General features: G+C 36.0%; 1 protein-coding gene across 1 annotated transcript; it reads right to left on the reverse strand.

Annotated features, from left to right (window-relative positions):
* Positions 1-274: 274 nt before the first annotated feature.
* Positions 275-18,123, reverse strand: LOC140155968 (mitofusin-2-like). The gene is made up of 18 exons (XM_072179009.1): positions 18,012-18,123; positions 16,262-16,481; positions 14,584-14,710; positions 13,733-13,895; positions 12,708-12,835; positions 12,011-12,119; positions 10,770-10,874; positions 9,944-10,097; positions 9,278-9,345; positions 8,694-8,815; positions 7,827-7,953; positions 7,232-7,336; positions 5,502-5,604; positions 4,316-4,536; positions 3,412-3,549; positions 2,078-2,274; positions 1,265-1,399; positions 275-712 (listed from the first exon to the last, which is right to left on the reverse strand). The coding sequence occupies exons 2-18, from the start codon at positions 16,461-16,463 to the stop codon at positions 646-648; spliced, it is 2,271 nt and encodes a 756-aa protein (XP_072035110.1). The 5' UTR covers positions 16,464-16,481; positions 18,012-18,123; the 3' UTR covers positions 275-645.
* Between the last annotated feature and the right edge of the window lie 8 nt (positions 18,124-18,131).

Below are 18,131 nucleotides of genomic sequence, written 5' to 3' on the forward strand. Positions count from 1 at the left end.
TTAATTCTTATAATAGGAAAATGATATATTATCTCATTTTGACATAGTTATCAACTTTAATAAATTGGGTCATTTTGATACTTTCTGAGGTAAAAAAATTTGTATTACATAAGCAATTCACAGGACTCTATACATTAGCTGAAAACAAAGAGTGTAAAGAATACGGATGCATAATAGTCCCACATAATGCTAGAGTAAATCTGTCATATTGGATTGTCATGTTGGGGGCCCAAATGGCGTATCTCCAGCATTTATTGGCAAATTCCTTTATGCTCGAGCATTACAAAGGTTTGTGCATTTAGCCCTTAGCGTATGTTATAAACATAAAGCATTACACGTAAAATACACACAAGCATGCACTTTATATGCAAACAAGTTTGCAAGGATGCATGCCAAAATCTGCAGGTACACCATTTTGTCCTCGAGTGACACACAATGTCACAAACATGGCTGCATCCAAACTCTTTCACTTTAATCTCTTTGGTTGAAAATATCCCTGCACTGCAAAAATAACCACTAGAGGATAAAGATGACTTTGCTTGATACATGGTGGTGGTGGTGGTTATACATAACACCTAGGCAACCGCCTCCAATTTGGTGGGTGTGGTTAGGTTCCATGGATCCTGTTGTCTGTGTGTGGTGTTTCTATTCTTCTTTGATGTACTTCTCCATGAATCTGCCTAATTCATTGTCTAACCAGCCTGCCTTATTTCTGTAATGGAAAATTGATTCAAATCAAATAAATATTACTCATGGAGTCTTGCTTTATGATCTTTACAGCAGAAAATGATTTGATTTGTTCAGGTTTGCATTTGACAACCCTGGATAATGTACCTTATGTAGCTTATTTATGTTGGATCCATTTGAACCCTGGAGCTCATGCACCAGAAGGCAAGAATCCAGTGAACCACGCTCTTCGTACTTGCCTGCCATGACTTAATTTTAGTCTTCATATGTTGGCTTTGTTAAGTATTAGGGCTTTTAAGCCCTAATACTAAGTGCCACAGTAAACATCTTTACAAATTTACCCACATCATTTTATTTTTGCCTGGATTGGGTCTCAATTTTACATATAGCAAGGAAAAAGTTAATTTTTGGGCAGTTGGTTTTCTAAAGAATGTTACACTTCAGTATTTTTTGTCAAATTTTCTTCTAAAAGTTAATGGATAATTTCTTTCTCGTTTATTATAATATGAAAATGAAGTGTAAAGATATACTTTACGACATACAATTCTCTAAATACATAAGAATTTAACCAACTTACCTCAGCACCTTTGATTTGGCCATGATGGAGTCCAATTTTTGAGATTCGTCTTCTAGGGCTACAATCTCTTTATGCAAATTGTCTTTTGTGGTTTCTATCTCCATGCAGAGACGAGCATATGTGCCCGATAACTCCCTGTTTTTAACAAAATGAAAACTTTGTCAATACACTGTAAACAGGGACTGTAGTATAACAATATGAAAGTCACTACTCTTTTCTATGCTTTCACCTGCTTTAAGCAAAAGGTGCATATTATCCATTACGACATACTGTGGTTTACATCAACATTGCTCCACTCAATTAGCAAGTGTTGGATAGCATGTGCTTATCATGTTGTAAACCAGAGAAAACTTTGAATAACATTTTAAAGGAATGTTGTACATGTTCAAATTGAACTATCTTTAGTGTCTCAGAAGGCAAATACATGTCAAGGCTTTGCCCATGTGAGACTTGATGGGATATCATGCAGTAATATAAAGAAGCAGAACACACTACATATAGGTGTACATGTATGCAGCTGATCAATGCATGGTTACACTGGTCTTACCCAGTTTAATTGATAAATGTTTAAATTTTGGCATAAGTATACTCAAACAGCCAATAACCAACCAAAAGATGTTGGGTTGTTCACCTCTATTCACCATGACCAAGTAAGAACTGCAAAGGTGGACATTTTTGCACTGCATTCATTTTTGCTTTTTGCTCTTCTAAGCTTGCTCAATAAAGGTTTACTTAGTGTGTAAATCTATGCATAAATGAAAAATAAGCAAACATTTTTGAAATGGATTGAGTGTGAAAATTTCTTTAACTTACTGCTGGATTTGATGGCTAAGATTGGAGCTGGTGAAGTTCACTAAGAGTTGAAGTTTCTCTGATGCATAGCTGACAAACTGCTTCTTGAATGCACGTTCCTTGGCCCTGTTGGTCCACGTCAAACGCTCGTATACATACACTAAACCATAGAGACTACCACTTACTGCTAACAATCGCCAACCTACTGCTTTCCAGACCTGTCAAGAAATTGCAAACGTTGTTAAAAATTTGAACGACCTAGCGATAATCTTTAAGGGATATGCAGATGTATTATGAACAAAAGTGTTTGCTAACTGCTCCAGGAATTTGTCAATCAGCATGAATAAGTCAATTTGTTTACAATAATTCATAATTTTTTATTTCATAGCTTCAATAATTCCTTCTGAAAGCATCAGCTAGCGTATGTATGTTGAGCATTGTTGCTGAATTCAACGGCCTTTCTTACATGGAGGAAACTACCAAGTATGTGGAGGAAAATGTGGTAGTGATGGATCTCTGCCTGTACCTTTACAGCAGTAGAATAAAGTAATGCCCTGAGCAGCTTTTTACTTTTACATCACAACATAAGCTAATTTCACATATTATCACAGACAACCCCAACATTTAATTTAATTTTTTTATTTATTTATTTATTTATTTATTTATTTATTTATTTATTTATTTATTTATTTATTTATTTATTTATTTATTTATTTATTTATTTATTTATTTATTTATTTATTTATTTATTTATTTATTTATTTTATTTATTTATTTATTTATTTATTTATTTATTTTTATTTATTTATTTATTTTATTTATTTTATTTATTTATTTATTTAACATGCTTTCTGTCATAGTTTTTTTTATTTTAAAATATCACAAATCATCTATCATAATTCTACACACACTCTATTAGAAAATCAATCAAGTTCACTTAAAAACAATCTCTTTGAGATTGGAGAGATGTGTGAGCACAAATACATGAATGCTTGAACATGATCTAATAACTTATCTATCAAATATACAGGGGTATCTTAGGTATCTTACTTGCCCATTAAGAATGCAAATACCCTGTGATTATGTGAACACAAGTATTTTTATGGATTCTCCCATCTTGTTTATGACACTGCGTGTCTTAACATATTGTGACAATGTACTTTTGGTAGTGAGCATCTAAGGCCAAATATGAGGGTATATCCCCAGGCCTTTGAAATTGAACTTACAAAGCTCAAATTTACAATAACTCAGGCAAGTAACAGAGACATCAACTTGCCCAGTGTATTTACAACTCTCACTTATCAATGCTCATAAGCCATATTTAAGCCCTCCTCAGTAAATGCCACATTACTTACAATGCCAATAACGAGTGTTAGTCCAACAGATGTTTTGGAAGTCAATGATGCTAACCCTGTCATTACTGCTACTGCTAACTCATCCTGGTTAGTTGCTGCAGCTGGTGGTAGACCTGCTGGTGGCATTGGACGAGGTATCTGCAATGTGACAATGACGACACAATGTTAATATTCAAGAGTAAATAATGATGCAGGAAACAAAGTATGGCATGGGTTAAAGAGGTCCCACCTCATTTAAAATAAGATGATGTCATTTCCAGAATTGTTTCTTCAATGGCCCTATTTCCGGATCACATTTACTTATGGAAAGTTACATCTCTGACTTCAACACCAGCCCTACAGACAACCGTAAATTTAAAATTACATGCCCAACTGGCTGGTTGTATTTTCACCTGCCCAATAAGACCCCAGTATGTTGGGTAGGCAAAAGTTCCTGTCTGGCCAATAATTTTTTTTTCTTACCAGGCAGCAGTGCCTTATTGATATTTTAATGTTATTGCATCAATTAGCACCTGTCAAATTCAGAGATATCTTTGTCACTGATTAATTTGATAACCCAGAAGGTGTGGTTCACCCCAGAAGAACTGCTCTAGCGGGGCTTCCTCTTTAAGCAACACCTTTATCAGAAACTATTGCACACACAAAATCAAAGTCTTATAACTCTTTCAGCCCTTTTTCAATTTACAGTGCATTACAATGTATTTACATTTTTATCTTAAGAATTCTTTTATGCCTTTATGATTATTCAACATATGAACTGCTCAGAACACAAAAAGGTCAACTGCAAGTACTGCTTGGTGCACGAAAATTTCAAACAAAAGCACTTAACCCTGTTGTGCACCAGGTAGCATGCAGTTAGCATCTTTGTGTTTTAAGCAGTCAATATTAAAATAACTTGACTTACCACATTTGCAAAGCCTAGCATGGCAGCAGTAGTACCTTTCGGCCCTAGGAATCTATTCATGAGTGATGTGAGCCCTAATGAAAACTGAAAGTCTACATTCTCACGGAAATCTGAGAAGAGATGCTGGCAATCGAGACGATAGCTGAGATCAAATCGACGCCGTAACTGCATGCCGCCGATATTAGCTCTTACTTCATCTGGTAACAGTGCTGACATATTATCTGTGACAAAATGAGAAGATATGGAATAAGCCTCCAACAAGGACTTTATTTAACTGATGTCTTGGACAACGAATTTCTTAGTACAATGTCCAAAATAATATTAATTTTCCTATCCCTGAACTGCAGCAAGAATTTTGAGTACAGTATAGGCCTATATACAATGGCACATGTTAGTCTTTATGATCTTCATGATTTTACTTCTTCAAACCCTATGCTGTGAGTTTTCATGATATCAAACATTACTGGATGTAATAATACCTGAACTACCTTCACCCAAGTAAGTCCGAATATTTAGGATAACTAGGATAGTACATACACATTTCATCTAAAGGGGCACTTCATGATCCACAACCTCATTCCCCAACCCCCAAAAAGTTAGGATTTTTATACCATCAGAAATTTGTTTCTACACTACATAATATCTATGCATAATTTTCTTGTAGTTTTGGTTGTTTGACAAAGGTATCATCCCAATTTTTACTTTCTGGCTGTCAACAGCCTGAAATTACAACACAGTAGCCTATGGGGTACAGTAATACATGTATTTAATGCATACAGTGTAACTCACAAATTCAATGCTGAATCAACTGAAGATTTGGAAGTAAGATTTTTGCTATTGATATCTATTGAACATACCTTAATAAAAAAAAGATGTTAAAATCACAAAATACCGTAAAACCTCGTCTACAAGCATATATAGCATTTTTGATGAAAGCTCAATTCATATGAAACAAGTGTGAATATGCCAATACAATAGATTGGTCTTACAATAATACTTGTTTGTATATGCTTGGATCTGTACATTTATTTGCTCAAACTCCATAATGGTGCCTAGATTAATTTAGCTTTCATCAGAAGCACTCTATATGCTTGTAGACGAGGTTTTACGGTAGCTCTTTAAGCAGCACTTTAAAACAAACACACAAACAAAGAGACAAATGTAATAAAGCTTGTGTTTCTCTCACCTGTCATTTCAGTTTGTACTACATCAACTGCCTTCATCACTTCTCCTGAACACCTCTGATCTAAATTCCTCCCTAAACCAGACTCTAAATGCTTCTGTAGTTCCTGAAATATACAATGTAAAAGAAGATGTACAAAATATTTGCGATTCATAACATCAAACACTTTGTTAAATTGATATGTTCTTAATCAATTGTTATACTATCATAAAGCAGCGAAAGGTGAAAGATTTGTGTCAAGAAATTCTTAGTTTGCAAAGCCAGTACTATTTATCACACCCTGGTGAAAATATGTTTATTTACAAATTTAAATTGTAGATGTCAAGACAAGCCTGTGTCACAGATCTTTTTCAAATATGTGACTCACTACATTCAAGAGACTCCAAACATGCTGAAAGTCACATTTTGTTTTCTAAAACAAAATATTTCTTTTCTAGCATGAATCAATAAAAAAAAAAACCTGAAGTCATAATCATCAATGTTTCCCACATTGATGTCAAGTGGTATTGAGTTGAACTTGATATGATGTTAATATCCACCTCTAATTGTCTTGTTAAAGTTACTAGCGGTCACCCGTCTTTTGCGGTTCGTAAATAAATACAATTTATAAATGCATCACCACCCTCCAAGTTTTAATTTTATTGCGAACAATTTTATCAACTCCCTAATTTATTACCGATTGATCAGTCGTTTTATTTAATTCATTTTAATCAACTTCTTCTTTGTTGCCCCCACGTGTTGTCCCATATCCTCCCGTTCTTTCCACTGTTCCCCCCTTTAGCTCACATCCCTCTTCTCCGCTCTGCCTCTTATCTGTCCGTAGTATCATGGTTTTAGTACTTCTTCCTAATATCGCCAACCCATGGCACCCATGCACTCTCCTCACTCATTTTGATTTTCCCGTGTTTATTATTCCCACTTGCTTCAGAGGCAGCGTGTTGATATGTGATGTCGCAAACTAAATGATACATTTTTTTTTTTGCTTGACGCTTGGCGTGTTGATACGCCGAAGACGCAAGATTTTTTGTTTGACGCGATGTAGTTGTTAGGCGGACATAGTAACTGATGCTCACTATTTTGAGGTCCCTGGATTTTTGCTCATTTTTAGACTTTACTCACTAAGATTGAAAAAGATGAGGTGAATATGCAGCGTAACTCGGTGAATGGTTAGGTTTGCAAAAGTGAAATTTGCAGTTGCATCACCACTGTTCGAGTTTTTATCACGAAAAGTTTTCCAACTCGGTAATTTATTATAGATGGCTTACCTCTTTGTAAATCTTGATGACCAGTGGATCTGAATGGAAGGATTTATCAAACTGGTCCACAAGATGTGTATGGCTTACCTCTTTGTAAATCTTGATGACCAGTGGATCTGAATGGAAGGATTTGTCAAACTGGTCCACAAGATGTGTATGGCTTACCTCTTTGTAAATCTTGATGACCAGTGGATCTGAATGGAAGGATATATCAAACTGGTCCACAAGATGTGTATGGCTTACCTCTTTGTAAATCTTGATGACCAGTGGATCTGAATGGAAGGATTTGTCAAACTGGTCCACAAGTGTATAATAATCTAATTGTCTTATTCAAGATGTGTATGGCTTACCTCTTTGTAAATCTTGATGACCAGTGGATCTGAATGGAAGGATTTATCAAACTGGTCCACAAGTGTTGACAGTTTTCTGATTTCATCTGTCATGGTAATTGTCTTGTTAAAGATGTGTATGGCTTACCTCTTTGTAAATCTTGATGACCAGTGGATCTGAATGGAAGGATTTGTCAAACTGGTCCACAAGTGTTGACAGTTTTCTGATTTCATCTGTCATGGCTGCTGATACCTACAAAAATAGATCATCAACCACATTAAAGCCATGATAATGCAAAATCTTTTAAAACGAGTGTGGTAATATTTGTAAAACAAACCTGATATTTTTCACTGGAATATTTGTAATGTTTACACATGTCCCAACTTACGCCTCATTGAAATCAGCCAAATTTGATGTTTTTGTAGAAAAACAACCAATTTTGAATCAATATCTTAAGACGACATTGAATTCCATCATAGAACTCCACTGTTAAGTGGTCAAGTAGGGTTTCTTTCATTTTACCTTATTATTTCTGCTTAAAATGAGCAGTAATCAGCAAGGAAAAACAAAATTAAAATTTGACAAATTCATATATTATGACTTTAAAATTTATGCTATCTGAAAGTTGTAATCGGTGTAACAAACTTCATTATAAATGGGCCTTAGATCATTACAGGAAACATAATACATTAGGAACAGACATAACACTCCACAATCTACCTAGCACTTAACATCACCATACCTTTGTTTCTCCCAGCTCAGCTGTTTCCTTGATTTTGTCTTTGCATTCCATTGAAAGAACCTTGAGTTGCTGTGTGATGTATTCTAATCTGTCATGCTGATCTTTGCGCTTTTCAATACAACTTGACCTGACAATCACAGTCAAACAGGGTATTTAAGTTCTAATGGCTAACAGGTATCAAATCCAGTTAACAAAATATACAATGTTTAACACCACAAAAAATACAAACACTTTCGAGGGCCAATGCTAAGTAGGTCTGCATTGAGTTTCAAGGTCAAATGAAGCTACTCTGTTTGATGACATCTGACTTAAAAATTCCCCAGGATAGTAGTAAAAAGATTCGCACACAGAGTTGGTCTTCATTCAAAAGATCAATTTACTTTTGATTGGTCAATTAATCAGTACCATTGTCTCATATAAGTGTGGGTCTAAAAGCAAAAAGCATGCACCTAAGATAAAATGAAATATCTAATCAAAGATGTATCATCTACAGAAATGTAATGTGCTGCAACCAAATCACCGGATATCTTGACTATTCTATCCATACAGAATTATAATTTGCATATATCACTACTCATATCATATCCTTTGGTATCAGGGCTGTCAAAAATATCAGCCTATTTCACAGGTGCGAACATTTGAGACAAAATTGGTCTACAATTGTTTACTTTCTGTGAAATTAATAAAATAAATAAAAATGATCTTCAAAAACATGCTGATTTGTTGTTTTTGTAGCAATAGTTGTTTTTCTGCTGATCACAGTGGCCATTTTCAAGTCGTGGAATGACAGCTATAAAGTCATCTAATTGGGCTATCAAACTGCAGGTTTGGCAAATCTGTGTGGTATTAATTTGGGTGAGTTTATACCTTTTTGTAGATGCTGTGTTGTGTACCTCATCCAACATCCCTTGAACACAGCTAACTATCTGCATGCCTTTCTTTGCATGCTGCTCAAATTTAGTCTTCACTGCAGTGTGTGATATACATTCCTAGAAAGCAAAAAGAAAAATGCAACACAAATATTATCACTATATTCAACTATCAAAGTTTAATTTGGTCATAATTTGCATGATTTTTAAACAGGCCCATAGCCAATGTCCTGCAAGTCCTAATTTGGAGGGACAATTCACTTAGGGCCTATTTCTTGAGTGAAAACTGTCAAAAAAGGACTCAAATACTTTAGAGGAGTCCACATTAAGATGTGATACAAAAAAGTTACCTTATTTCCCACTCCAATAAATCATGGCTACAGGTCTTTAGTGTATAAAAAATATTTGTAAGTACTTCTTAATCACAGAACATCTCTTTTTTTTCACCAAAATATATATGAAATATACTTGCAACTTGCAAGTACAAAAAAAAACCCCAAACAGACAAAAATATATAAGCAAACAATCATGAAAATGACAGGTTTCTAATTAAGAAATGCAAGTATCTATTGCAAGACTCACCTCAAATTGCCTTTCAAAATTTTCAAATGCAAAAAGTCTGGCTTGGTATCCTTCAGCAAGAGGCCCACCTGCAAGTAAGAAGAGAATTCACACAATTCAATACAGGAAAAATGGCTAAATGTGCAAAGATCTCACTGTAATATTGAAAGAATTTTAGGTCTGGAGTACTATGAATCAATTTGGTATATCCCATACATTCAAATGACACTGAAACTACTTCATCAATGCCATTTCTCAATGCTACAGTGTAAGATCCAAAGCTAGTCATGCGAAATACAAAGTACACTAAGCATAGGTGCTGCACTTAATTGCACGCACAACATTTTTTTATCAATCCATGTTTTGAGTCTCTTTTATTATAAGTTGAACAAAGTATACTTTTAAATTCTAGAATCTTTGTCCATGACAATTCCCTGGTGATCAAATGTTGATAGTGATGTACAGTACATACACTACAAGTGATTTAGTTGTAGCCAAAATCACACAGTGATGTGTAATGGAGTTGCTTTGGGGTCAACTTTTAGCGATTTGATTCTGGGTTTGCTAGCGATTTCTAGTTGATACATTTTGTTTTCTGATAGAGCAAGTGGAAAATGCCATCAACAGATTGCTACACTGGTATTGATGGCTTAGTTTGCTACAGATATTGCAGACAGCATAACTCACTTGAATCCGGTGTACTTGGTGCCTTGGGTGTGCGTGTGATAAGAGCTTCTTTAGCTGATACAAAGAACACCCTATCCTCTGCCTCTTGCTCTGTGATGACCTTCAGCTCCTCAACAAGGAACTTGACATCTCTTTCCATGTGTTGCTGTTTTACCTGTAAATGGACAGAAATAAACAATACAAAAAAGAATGTGTATTAAATCACTTCCTCTATAGTTTTCAACCAATTTATATTATAGTACTCAAGGGTAAATACCGTACTTCCTCGAATAAACGCCCCTGGGGGCGTTGCATTTTCCAAGAACGATAATTCCCATAAAATCATTAGATAAGCTTAAAACCCACGCTAAAATGACGAACTATGAACTAGAAACACTCACTTCTGGTTCACTTCCGGGTTTTCAAACAGATTTTCGCAGATTATCGACGCTATTATCGACCATGTGTGCAACTTGGTAAGCTTACTACAACACCCCTTTGAGGAAGGACAGTCAGGAATCCCCCACTTAGTAATGTGGTCATGAAACATCCATGTTGATTGGCCAGTCAATAATCTGATCCTAGTGGTAAACTACTATCGGCAATTTGATTTGCATATAGTAATCTTCTTTTTTTTGTGGCTTTTGCACAAGACAGGAAAGTGCACACTTCTAATAAGCTTTTGCCCTGTGTTTATAATCAATAATCAACCACGATTTAGCCATGTCCTAAACAAAAGAATAGCCAACCCAGTATGGAGTATGGCAGTATGCACCTTCCTGTGTATTGGCATTTCAGTAACATCCATTACACAAGATACCATTCCTACTACAGTACATATACTTACTGCCTCTGAATACTCCTCCCCTGCTGATGCATCCCAGCGATTATTGAGGATGAAGATGTTGGGTTTAGATAACCTCTCACTCACTTTGTGAAAGAAACTTTTCTCCTGTTGAAAGCAACAAAAAAATATTGTGAATGATAGCAAGAATAATAGAAAACATTTATGAAAAGGCTTAGTTAAATGATTCCAAAGTGCTCTACATAAAGCACAACAAAGTGTGTATGTGTATAGGGGAGTAGATGCAACACCCACCAGATTTTTTGCTTTTGCCTTAAAACGCTAAAACAAACCACCAAATGTCTGCATGTAATAAAGTCTGACCATTCTTTGCGTTCATTTTAGAGAAACAAATTTTGAGGGAGGGTACAGGGGTTGTTGAGGCCCAGGTGCACATTTTCATCCATTTTTGTCATATATTTTAATATGTGACCATCCACCACAAAGAGGTAGTAAAGTCGGCTCTTTATACAGGAGATTGAGGGTTTTTGAGGTAAAACTTTTCTGAGTCTGCGCAGCAGACCATTACATTTAGAAACAGTTTTACAGATTTTGTTAATTTGCTCATTCCAGTTTAGGGCTGGATCCAGCCAAACACCCAGATACTTGAATTCATACACATTTTCAATTAAAGCATTATTTATATACACCTTCAAATCATCATTTTTATGAAACATTTTTTGTTGAGTACATAAAAGCATACATAGCCTTGGTCTTTTTTACATTAAGGGTGAGACAATTTTTGTAAAGCCACTTAGCAACCTTTACTGATTTCTGTATTCATTCTGCCATTGATGTCACTGACAGACTTACCCGTAACAAAAATAGCTGTGTCATCAGCATATAAGGTGACTTTAGAGTTAGTGTCAGTGACAACATTGGCAAGGTTATTTATGTACAGCGTAAAAAGAAGGGGCCAAAGGATTGATCCTTGGGGGACACCAAACTTGACTGCTGCTGGGCTAGACACATTATCACCTATTTTAGTAACCTGTTGACAATCAGAAAGGTAAGATTCAAACCATCTGAGTTCATGGCCATGCACACCAAAACTCTGGAGTTTATGAAGAAGAACTTTGTGGTGCACGGTATCAAATGCCTTCTTCAGATCTAAAAATATGACGCCCATATATAGCCCAGAGTTGAGGTTGTCGAGCAAATAATCAGGGTTGATTCTGCATTGGATACCAAGACAACGACATCAGCATCCAGACAATGTTTAGTGTGACATGACCATTACTTACTGTTCTCATAAGGGTTGACTCTGCATTGGATACCAAGACAAAGACGTCAGCATCCATACAATGTTTATCTATCCACTCATCTAAATTGGGTTCTACATCTATTCCAGGGCTGCAATAATAATGACAAGCAATATGTATCGGTCAAAAACTCTTTCTAGGTATTTTATGTGACAGAACTGAACCGAAGGCCCAAAGTTTAAATAATGCTACCTGCCCAATAAAAGAAGTAAGGGAGTGAAAAAAGTTGGCTTCCAAAGTTAGTTATCTGAAGTATTATTCGCCTTCATGTCCATATAATTGCTAGCTCAAATTTAGGTTCACAATATTAAGACAACTTTCTGTTTGGCTATTAAATGATCAAATTTTGCTCTACAAGTTTGTTGCAAACAATTTCTTTCTGGTATTCCTTTTTAAATTGTACATGTGACTCATCTACTTATCAGATCCAATCAGGTGAAAGGAGATTATATAATTATAAACCTTATATCTTTTGGATATTTGGTTGCAACGTTATGATTTTAACAACACAATATCTTGTACTTCATTCTATTTTCGTTGCAAAGTTATCAGTTTTTACAAAACAACTGGTGTTACTTTATTGGTTTTGTTCCTAATTTTTTCCCTGTATCTCGATTCCATAACTGTCACCTTTGGTCTGATCTCATCACATACATCTTTTGATGCAATATAAACTTACCTGTCCAAGAGTATGACATCATTTTGTAGTAAATGACACCTTGATTTGGGCCAGAAGATGTGTACTATTGTATTCTGATGGTTGGCTATTCTCTCAGAGTGTAATGCATGAGCTAACTGACCTACAGACTGGACAAACAAACAAAAACACACATGTAAATGGTATAATGTGTATGAGCAGAGTTTCACAGTTTGCAGATTTTAATGTTACACTGGTCCATGCTTGTGAAGATACTTTCTCGCAAATCAACGACAGGTAATGCCAACAAGCAGGGAAGTATTGATATTGAAGTCAGCATGAGTCCATATTGATGGCTTTGGAACAAAATTTCATGAGCCCTGCCTATCAGCAGGTTAGCAGTGATTTTCACAGCTTTATGGCCTGAGGACCAGTTTTATCTTCAACACTGATGCATGCACAGTTGGATCAGATTTTTAGTAAAAAGTATGTACATCAAATATGAGATGCAACTGTTCAGTTACATTGTCCAGAAGAATTTTTGTGTGTGCTGGAAAGAGACAAAGTCTATAGGCCATTTGACTTCCTCGAGACAGACATGTACGATCAAAGGCGGCGTATCCGTAGGGCGCAGCCACTTTGTGATGCATCGTGCGCAACAGAGGCACCGCCTTTGAATATGCATGTATTAACACAGACCCTACTGTCTCGAGAAAGCCAAATGGACCATAGACCCATGCTTTGTTTTTATGCAATTTTCATGATACAAGTGCCCCAATCACACACATATAGTTTGATCAGCTCGTAATCGGCGGCAATTGTTAGGCTTTTACCACTACGCCGAAATGTAGACCCCCATTAAAAGTCATATAGTTGACATGTCTGGTCTACGTTTTGTGTGTTGAAAAAAGTAGACAAAATTATAAGACTTAAATTAATAATTTATGATACTTCTTGCGAGATGTCATGAGACAGTTCTCGAAAATAAAATATATAGATATTAATCCGCGATGTCACAAGGCCCACCGATTACGAGCTGATCAAACTATAGTGTACAACACACTTACCTTGATACTCATTCTTTCACTTGAGTCTTGTATTTGTAAGTAGGCTTCATCTGTCTCACTACCTTCTACAGAGAGGAAACAATCTGTGGTATGCCCTATACCAGATGGCAGCACCTTATCTCTCAACATGGCATTCACTACTGTACTCTTCCCATTACTTGTCCTGTGTACAACATAAAAAAAAGTTATGGTAAATAAGTTCACATTTTTATGAACTGATAATGCTGAGATGTTACTGATTTCTCCTGTTGTAGAGATTGTATAAAATGATAAATAAAAATCAGGACATTTTAATGTTACAAACACTTTAAAACTAACATCATGGATAAGATTTTCACCAATTCATAAGGATTAACCCTGGGAAAACTAGTGTGAACAAATCAAATAAGAATATACTTTTTTTTAACAGAATTGTCAAACTTTTGTGGTAATCTTTTTTGGAAAACATTATTGCCGACATAAAATATCCATAATCAAATCCAATCCCAGCATATGTCCAATAACATGTCCAACATCACTCCTGTCAGACACCCTCACATTCTTTTGAGAATGGTGCAGTCAGATATCATATAAAGAGTACAGCACAGCAGTGGTGTAGCAACATAGAGGCACAGGCCCCTAAATCGAAGTAACATTTTTGAAAAACCCCATTAAAAATTGCCAGTACCCCCATCTGACTTAGTGCCTCCAAATCAGGCTTGATGCTTTCTCAATCAAATGACTCATGTCATGCCACTGCATCACAGGTAGTGTGCGGCATACCTGATTGTACAATATAGCCATTAAATACTGGGCTTCCCAGACAAGGCTAGTGGCTCAATTTGACAAAAGATTGTACCGTATAGACATACCTTCCAAAAAAAGCTACTTTCATGTGATCTCTGGCGAGTACCTCTCGTATTCCCTCCACCTGGGCAGCAAATGTTTCTATCTTGGTATTAACATCTGTAGAAACTACACCTAGGTCCTCTGGCACACCTGTAATCATAAATGCCAAATGATGTTATTCACATGTATTAACAAAGAAGTACAGGACTTTTAAATAACTTGGTGTCTGGATGACTAGCTAAGAGAAGGATGTCAAAATACACAAGGGTGACAACCTCACTGAAATATGGATATTTATTCTATCGAGAAATACAGTCTGCCAGGAACCCAAAAACAACAATTGAATTTCCAAGAAAACAACAAAATATGACCAGTCAGGTCATAGAGTCTACCACCAGGTTGGGATGGGGCTAGAATGTCTATGTGCTCCATTTATTAATGCTGACAGGTAGGTGCCAATGTAGTGATTAACTCCATTTAAGGGGGTACTACACCCCTAGCAAATTTTGTGCTTATTTTCGCATTTTTCTCAAAAATTATAGCGCATTGGTGACAAGTAAGATATGTATATTATAGGGGCAAGGACTACAACTACTGCACTGAAAATTCATCAACTCAAGGCAAGTAGTTATTGATTTATTGAACAAATATTGGTTTTCCCTCATTTTTGACTGTACATGTAACTCCACAACTGTTGTCTGTGCTGAAATAAAATTTCCAGTGCAGTAGTTGTAGTCCTTGCCCCTATAATATACATATCTTACTTGTCACCATGCGCTATCATTTTTGAGAAAAATGCAAAAATAGGCACAAAATTTGGCAGGGGTGTAGTACCCCCTTAAAATGCTGTAAATCTTGGTTAGAATGATTATTCGAGCGACTGATGTGTCATCAAAATAAACTGTACTGATTACGTTGGGTGATGGGTGTTCCAATATCATATAAACATGCAAACTACAGGTTCGCTTTTCGTATCTCTTTCCTTGTTGGAAAGGCATAACGATGAGGAGATAGGAACATGTACCGAACATCCGGGACCTATTCTGCCATGTTTGGCTGAGTAACGGTACATGAATACGGTCTTTTGTGCCTATGTAAATTAGTCATTGTGTAAAGCTGTGTTTATACCCATGGGTTACTCATCATCAGACTGAATCATTGTCGTTAACTGCACAAGTTATGTGTGCAATTCTAGAGAACGTTGACCGACAGAGGGTGTCAATATAGGCCTACGCGTCGCTTTTGAAAAACAGCGAATCATGCGTATGATCAGCAGGCAAATACGACGGCGATTTAGTACACTGATCATGCGTGCGATTCAGGTTTCTGCAAAAGCGATTGAGTATAAATGCATCTTTAGAAACGACCGGCGATTGTGTGTTCTCAAGTGGGTTTTATCATGTTAATTAGTGACCTGACACACATTTGTATTGGTTCGATCAAGCATTGAAATGCTTTCATTTTTTGTACTGGATTATTCAAGCATTCCCAACAAATTTTTCAATGTAAGTGCCTCTGGCCCTAGTGGAAGTAAAAACGGATACTATGGCCAGAGTTCTAGGGCTAATGCAAACACCTACTGTGCAATTCTATACATTGTAGCAACCAGTCTGCGAGTTGGAATACCCAAATTTACCTTACCTGACTGGAGGACAAAAGTTTGGTTCCCTCCACTCTTTGCACACACACCACTGAACTTACCCTTAATAAATGATGTGCTCTCATCAACATGGGTAGCCATCTCATTATAGATATTGTTGACTTTCTTCTTGGCATCAACAAAGAGCCTGAGAGGTGTAGATGAATGGTTGATATCTGGATCCATACTGCTGAATGGTTTACTAACCACTGAATTGGATCGGGAAGAACCAGAGCGCTGGAGGTAGCCAGACATGGTGTTCATTGGTATAGAACTTCAATACTGTAAGATAGAAAGTTGAGTTTAATTTTGAGGTACGGTACAATGTATGCAGCGCAAGCTTAAATTTAAATGCTGTTAATCTGTCACTAATATCATCATCATGTTAACTTTAATTTTTGCATATAAAAACATTTTCTTCAAATTTGACTGCTTGTTACATGACACTCCCATCATGTAACAAGTTGACGCTTCCACTCGTTATAATAATTGTCAGACGACAACGATTAATATTTAGACAAATCAGACGATGCAATTTATATTTAAACAATATTCAGCATTTATTTTATGTCATCTTCTTAAAGTTTAAATAATAAAATGCATTTCACAATCACGGCATCACACAAGCCAGCCTGTGGGCATAGCGCGCCGTGCCGTGTATAAATTTGAGATGATCAGGCATGTACCACTTTCATGTAAGTTACATTGATACCGATGCCACCAATAGAACGAGAAGATTTAATTGCCCCTTCATTTTGCATACCACTTTGTCAAAAAAATTTTCTCAAGGCAAAAATGCATAAAAAACAGCAGTAATGATTGATAAAGTTGAAGCCCCATTCAAATATAGCTAATGTAGCTGTCAGTATGTATATAATTACAGATTCATGTAAAATGTCTTATTTTGTACTAAATACACTGCTTTCGGCTGAACCACTAGCAGGCTATGTTAGCACATCTGTGACAATGACAAAGGTACCAAAATCTGAATTTGGTGATTTTTTACGAAAATTACGATTGTCTGGATGAGCAAATCACTGAATGGGCCTTTTATTTTTTTGATTTAATTATAAATTGACAGCAATGGATGTTCTAAAAATAAATTATGCGGCCTTTTGAATACAGGTATTTTAATTGTCAACTGCAATCGCGATCACTGTGATTAATATAATCTATAAATGCAAAAGCGACAAGCGATGCATCACAATCGCTCAGCAATCTAGTATAGAAAGCTTTTAAATTTAATCAAAATTTAAATGTGGAAAGTTGACTTGTGAACAATACAATGGCAGTACATTCATACTCTCATGATCGGGAAATTATTATTTTAGCTATAGCGCGATCGATTGTGCACGCACAGGATAAATACACTATACAGCGCTACAGTGTGTGTGGTAGGCGTTGTACCCCGACGCAATTGTCATTGCAAGCTCTCATGATCGAGAAACTATTATTTTAGCTATAGCGATGACCATTTTTTGGCAGACACTTTGTCTGAATTCATTTTCGCATACGTTTGAACGTATTAATATCAATTTTGATATAGGTCTAAAATATGTGTGCAAATAGAAAAAAAAACATTACTGCAAAAGGCTAGGGATGTATTGTATCAAGCATATTAAATCATGATCATGCATCACACACACAGACATATAAATGCAGATATGGTAAGATTTTGGTAAGCTTTAATTAAATGATTCATCCATGGATGAACAAAATCATCAAATTTGGGAGGGTGCTTCTGCCGAAATATGTACCCGAACATGTCTATAGCATCCCCAAACTATACAAAATTTAACATAACATACTCACCAACGTCATGTAGCGAATTATTTCGGATTTACATCACCCTCGACTGTGTGTTATGTATACTCAACTCGTGTAGACAAATCGCACGCAGGAAAATGATTCATTCCGGTGACCTCATTTGAC

The sequence above is a fragment of the Amphiura filiformis genome, chromosome 6 (assembly GCF_039555335.1).
Source record: "Amphiura filiformis chromosome 6, Afil_fr2py, whole genome shotgun sequence".
NCBI lineage: Eukaryota > Metazoa > Echinodermata > Ophiuroidea > Amphilepidida > Amphiuridae > Amphiura > Amphiura filiformis.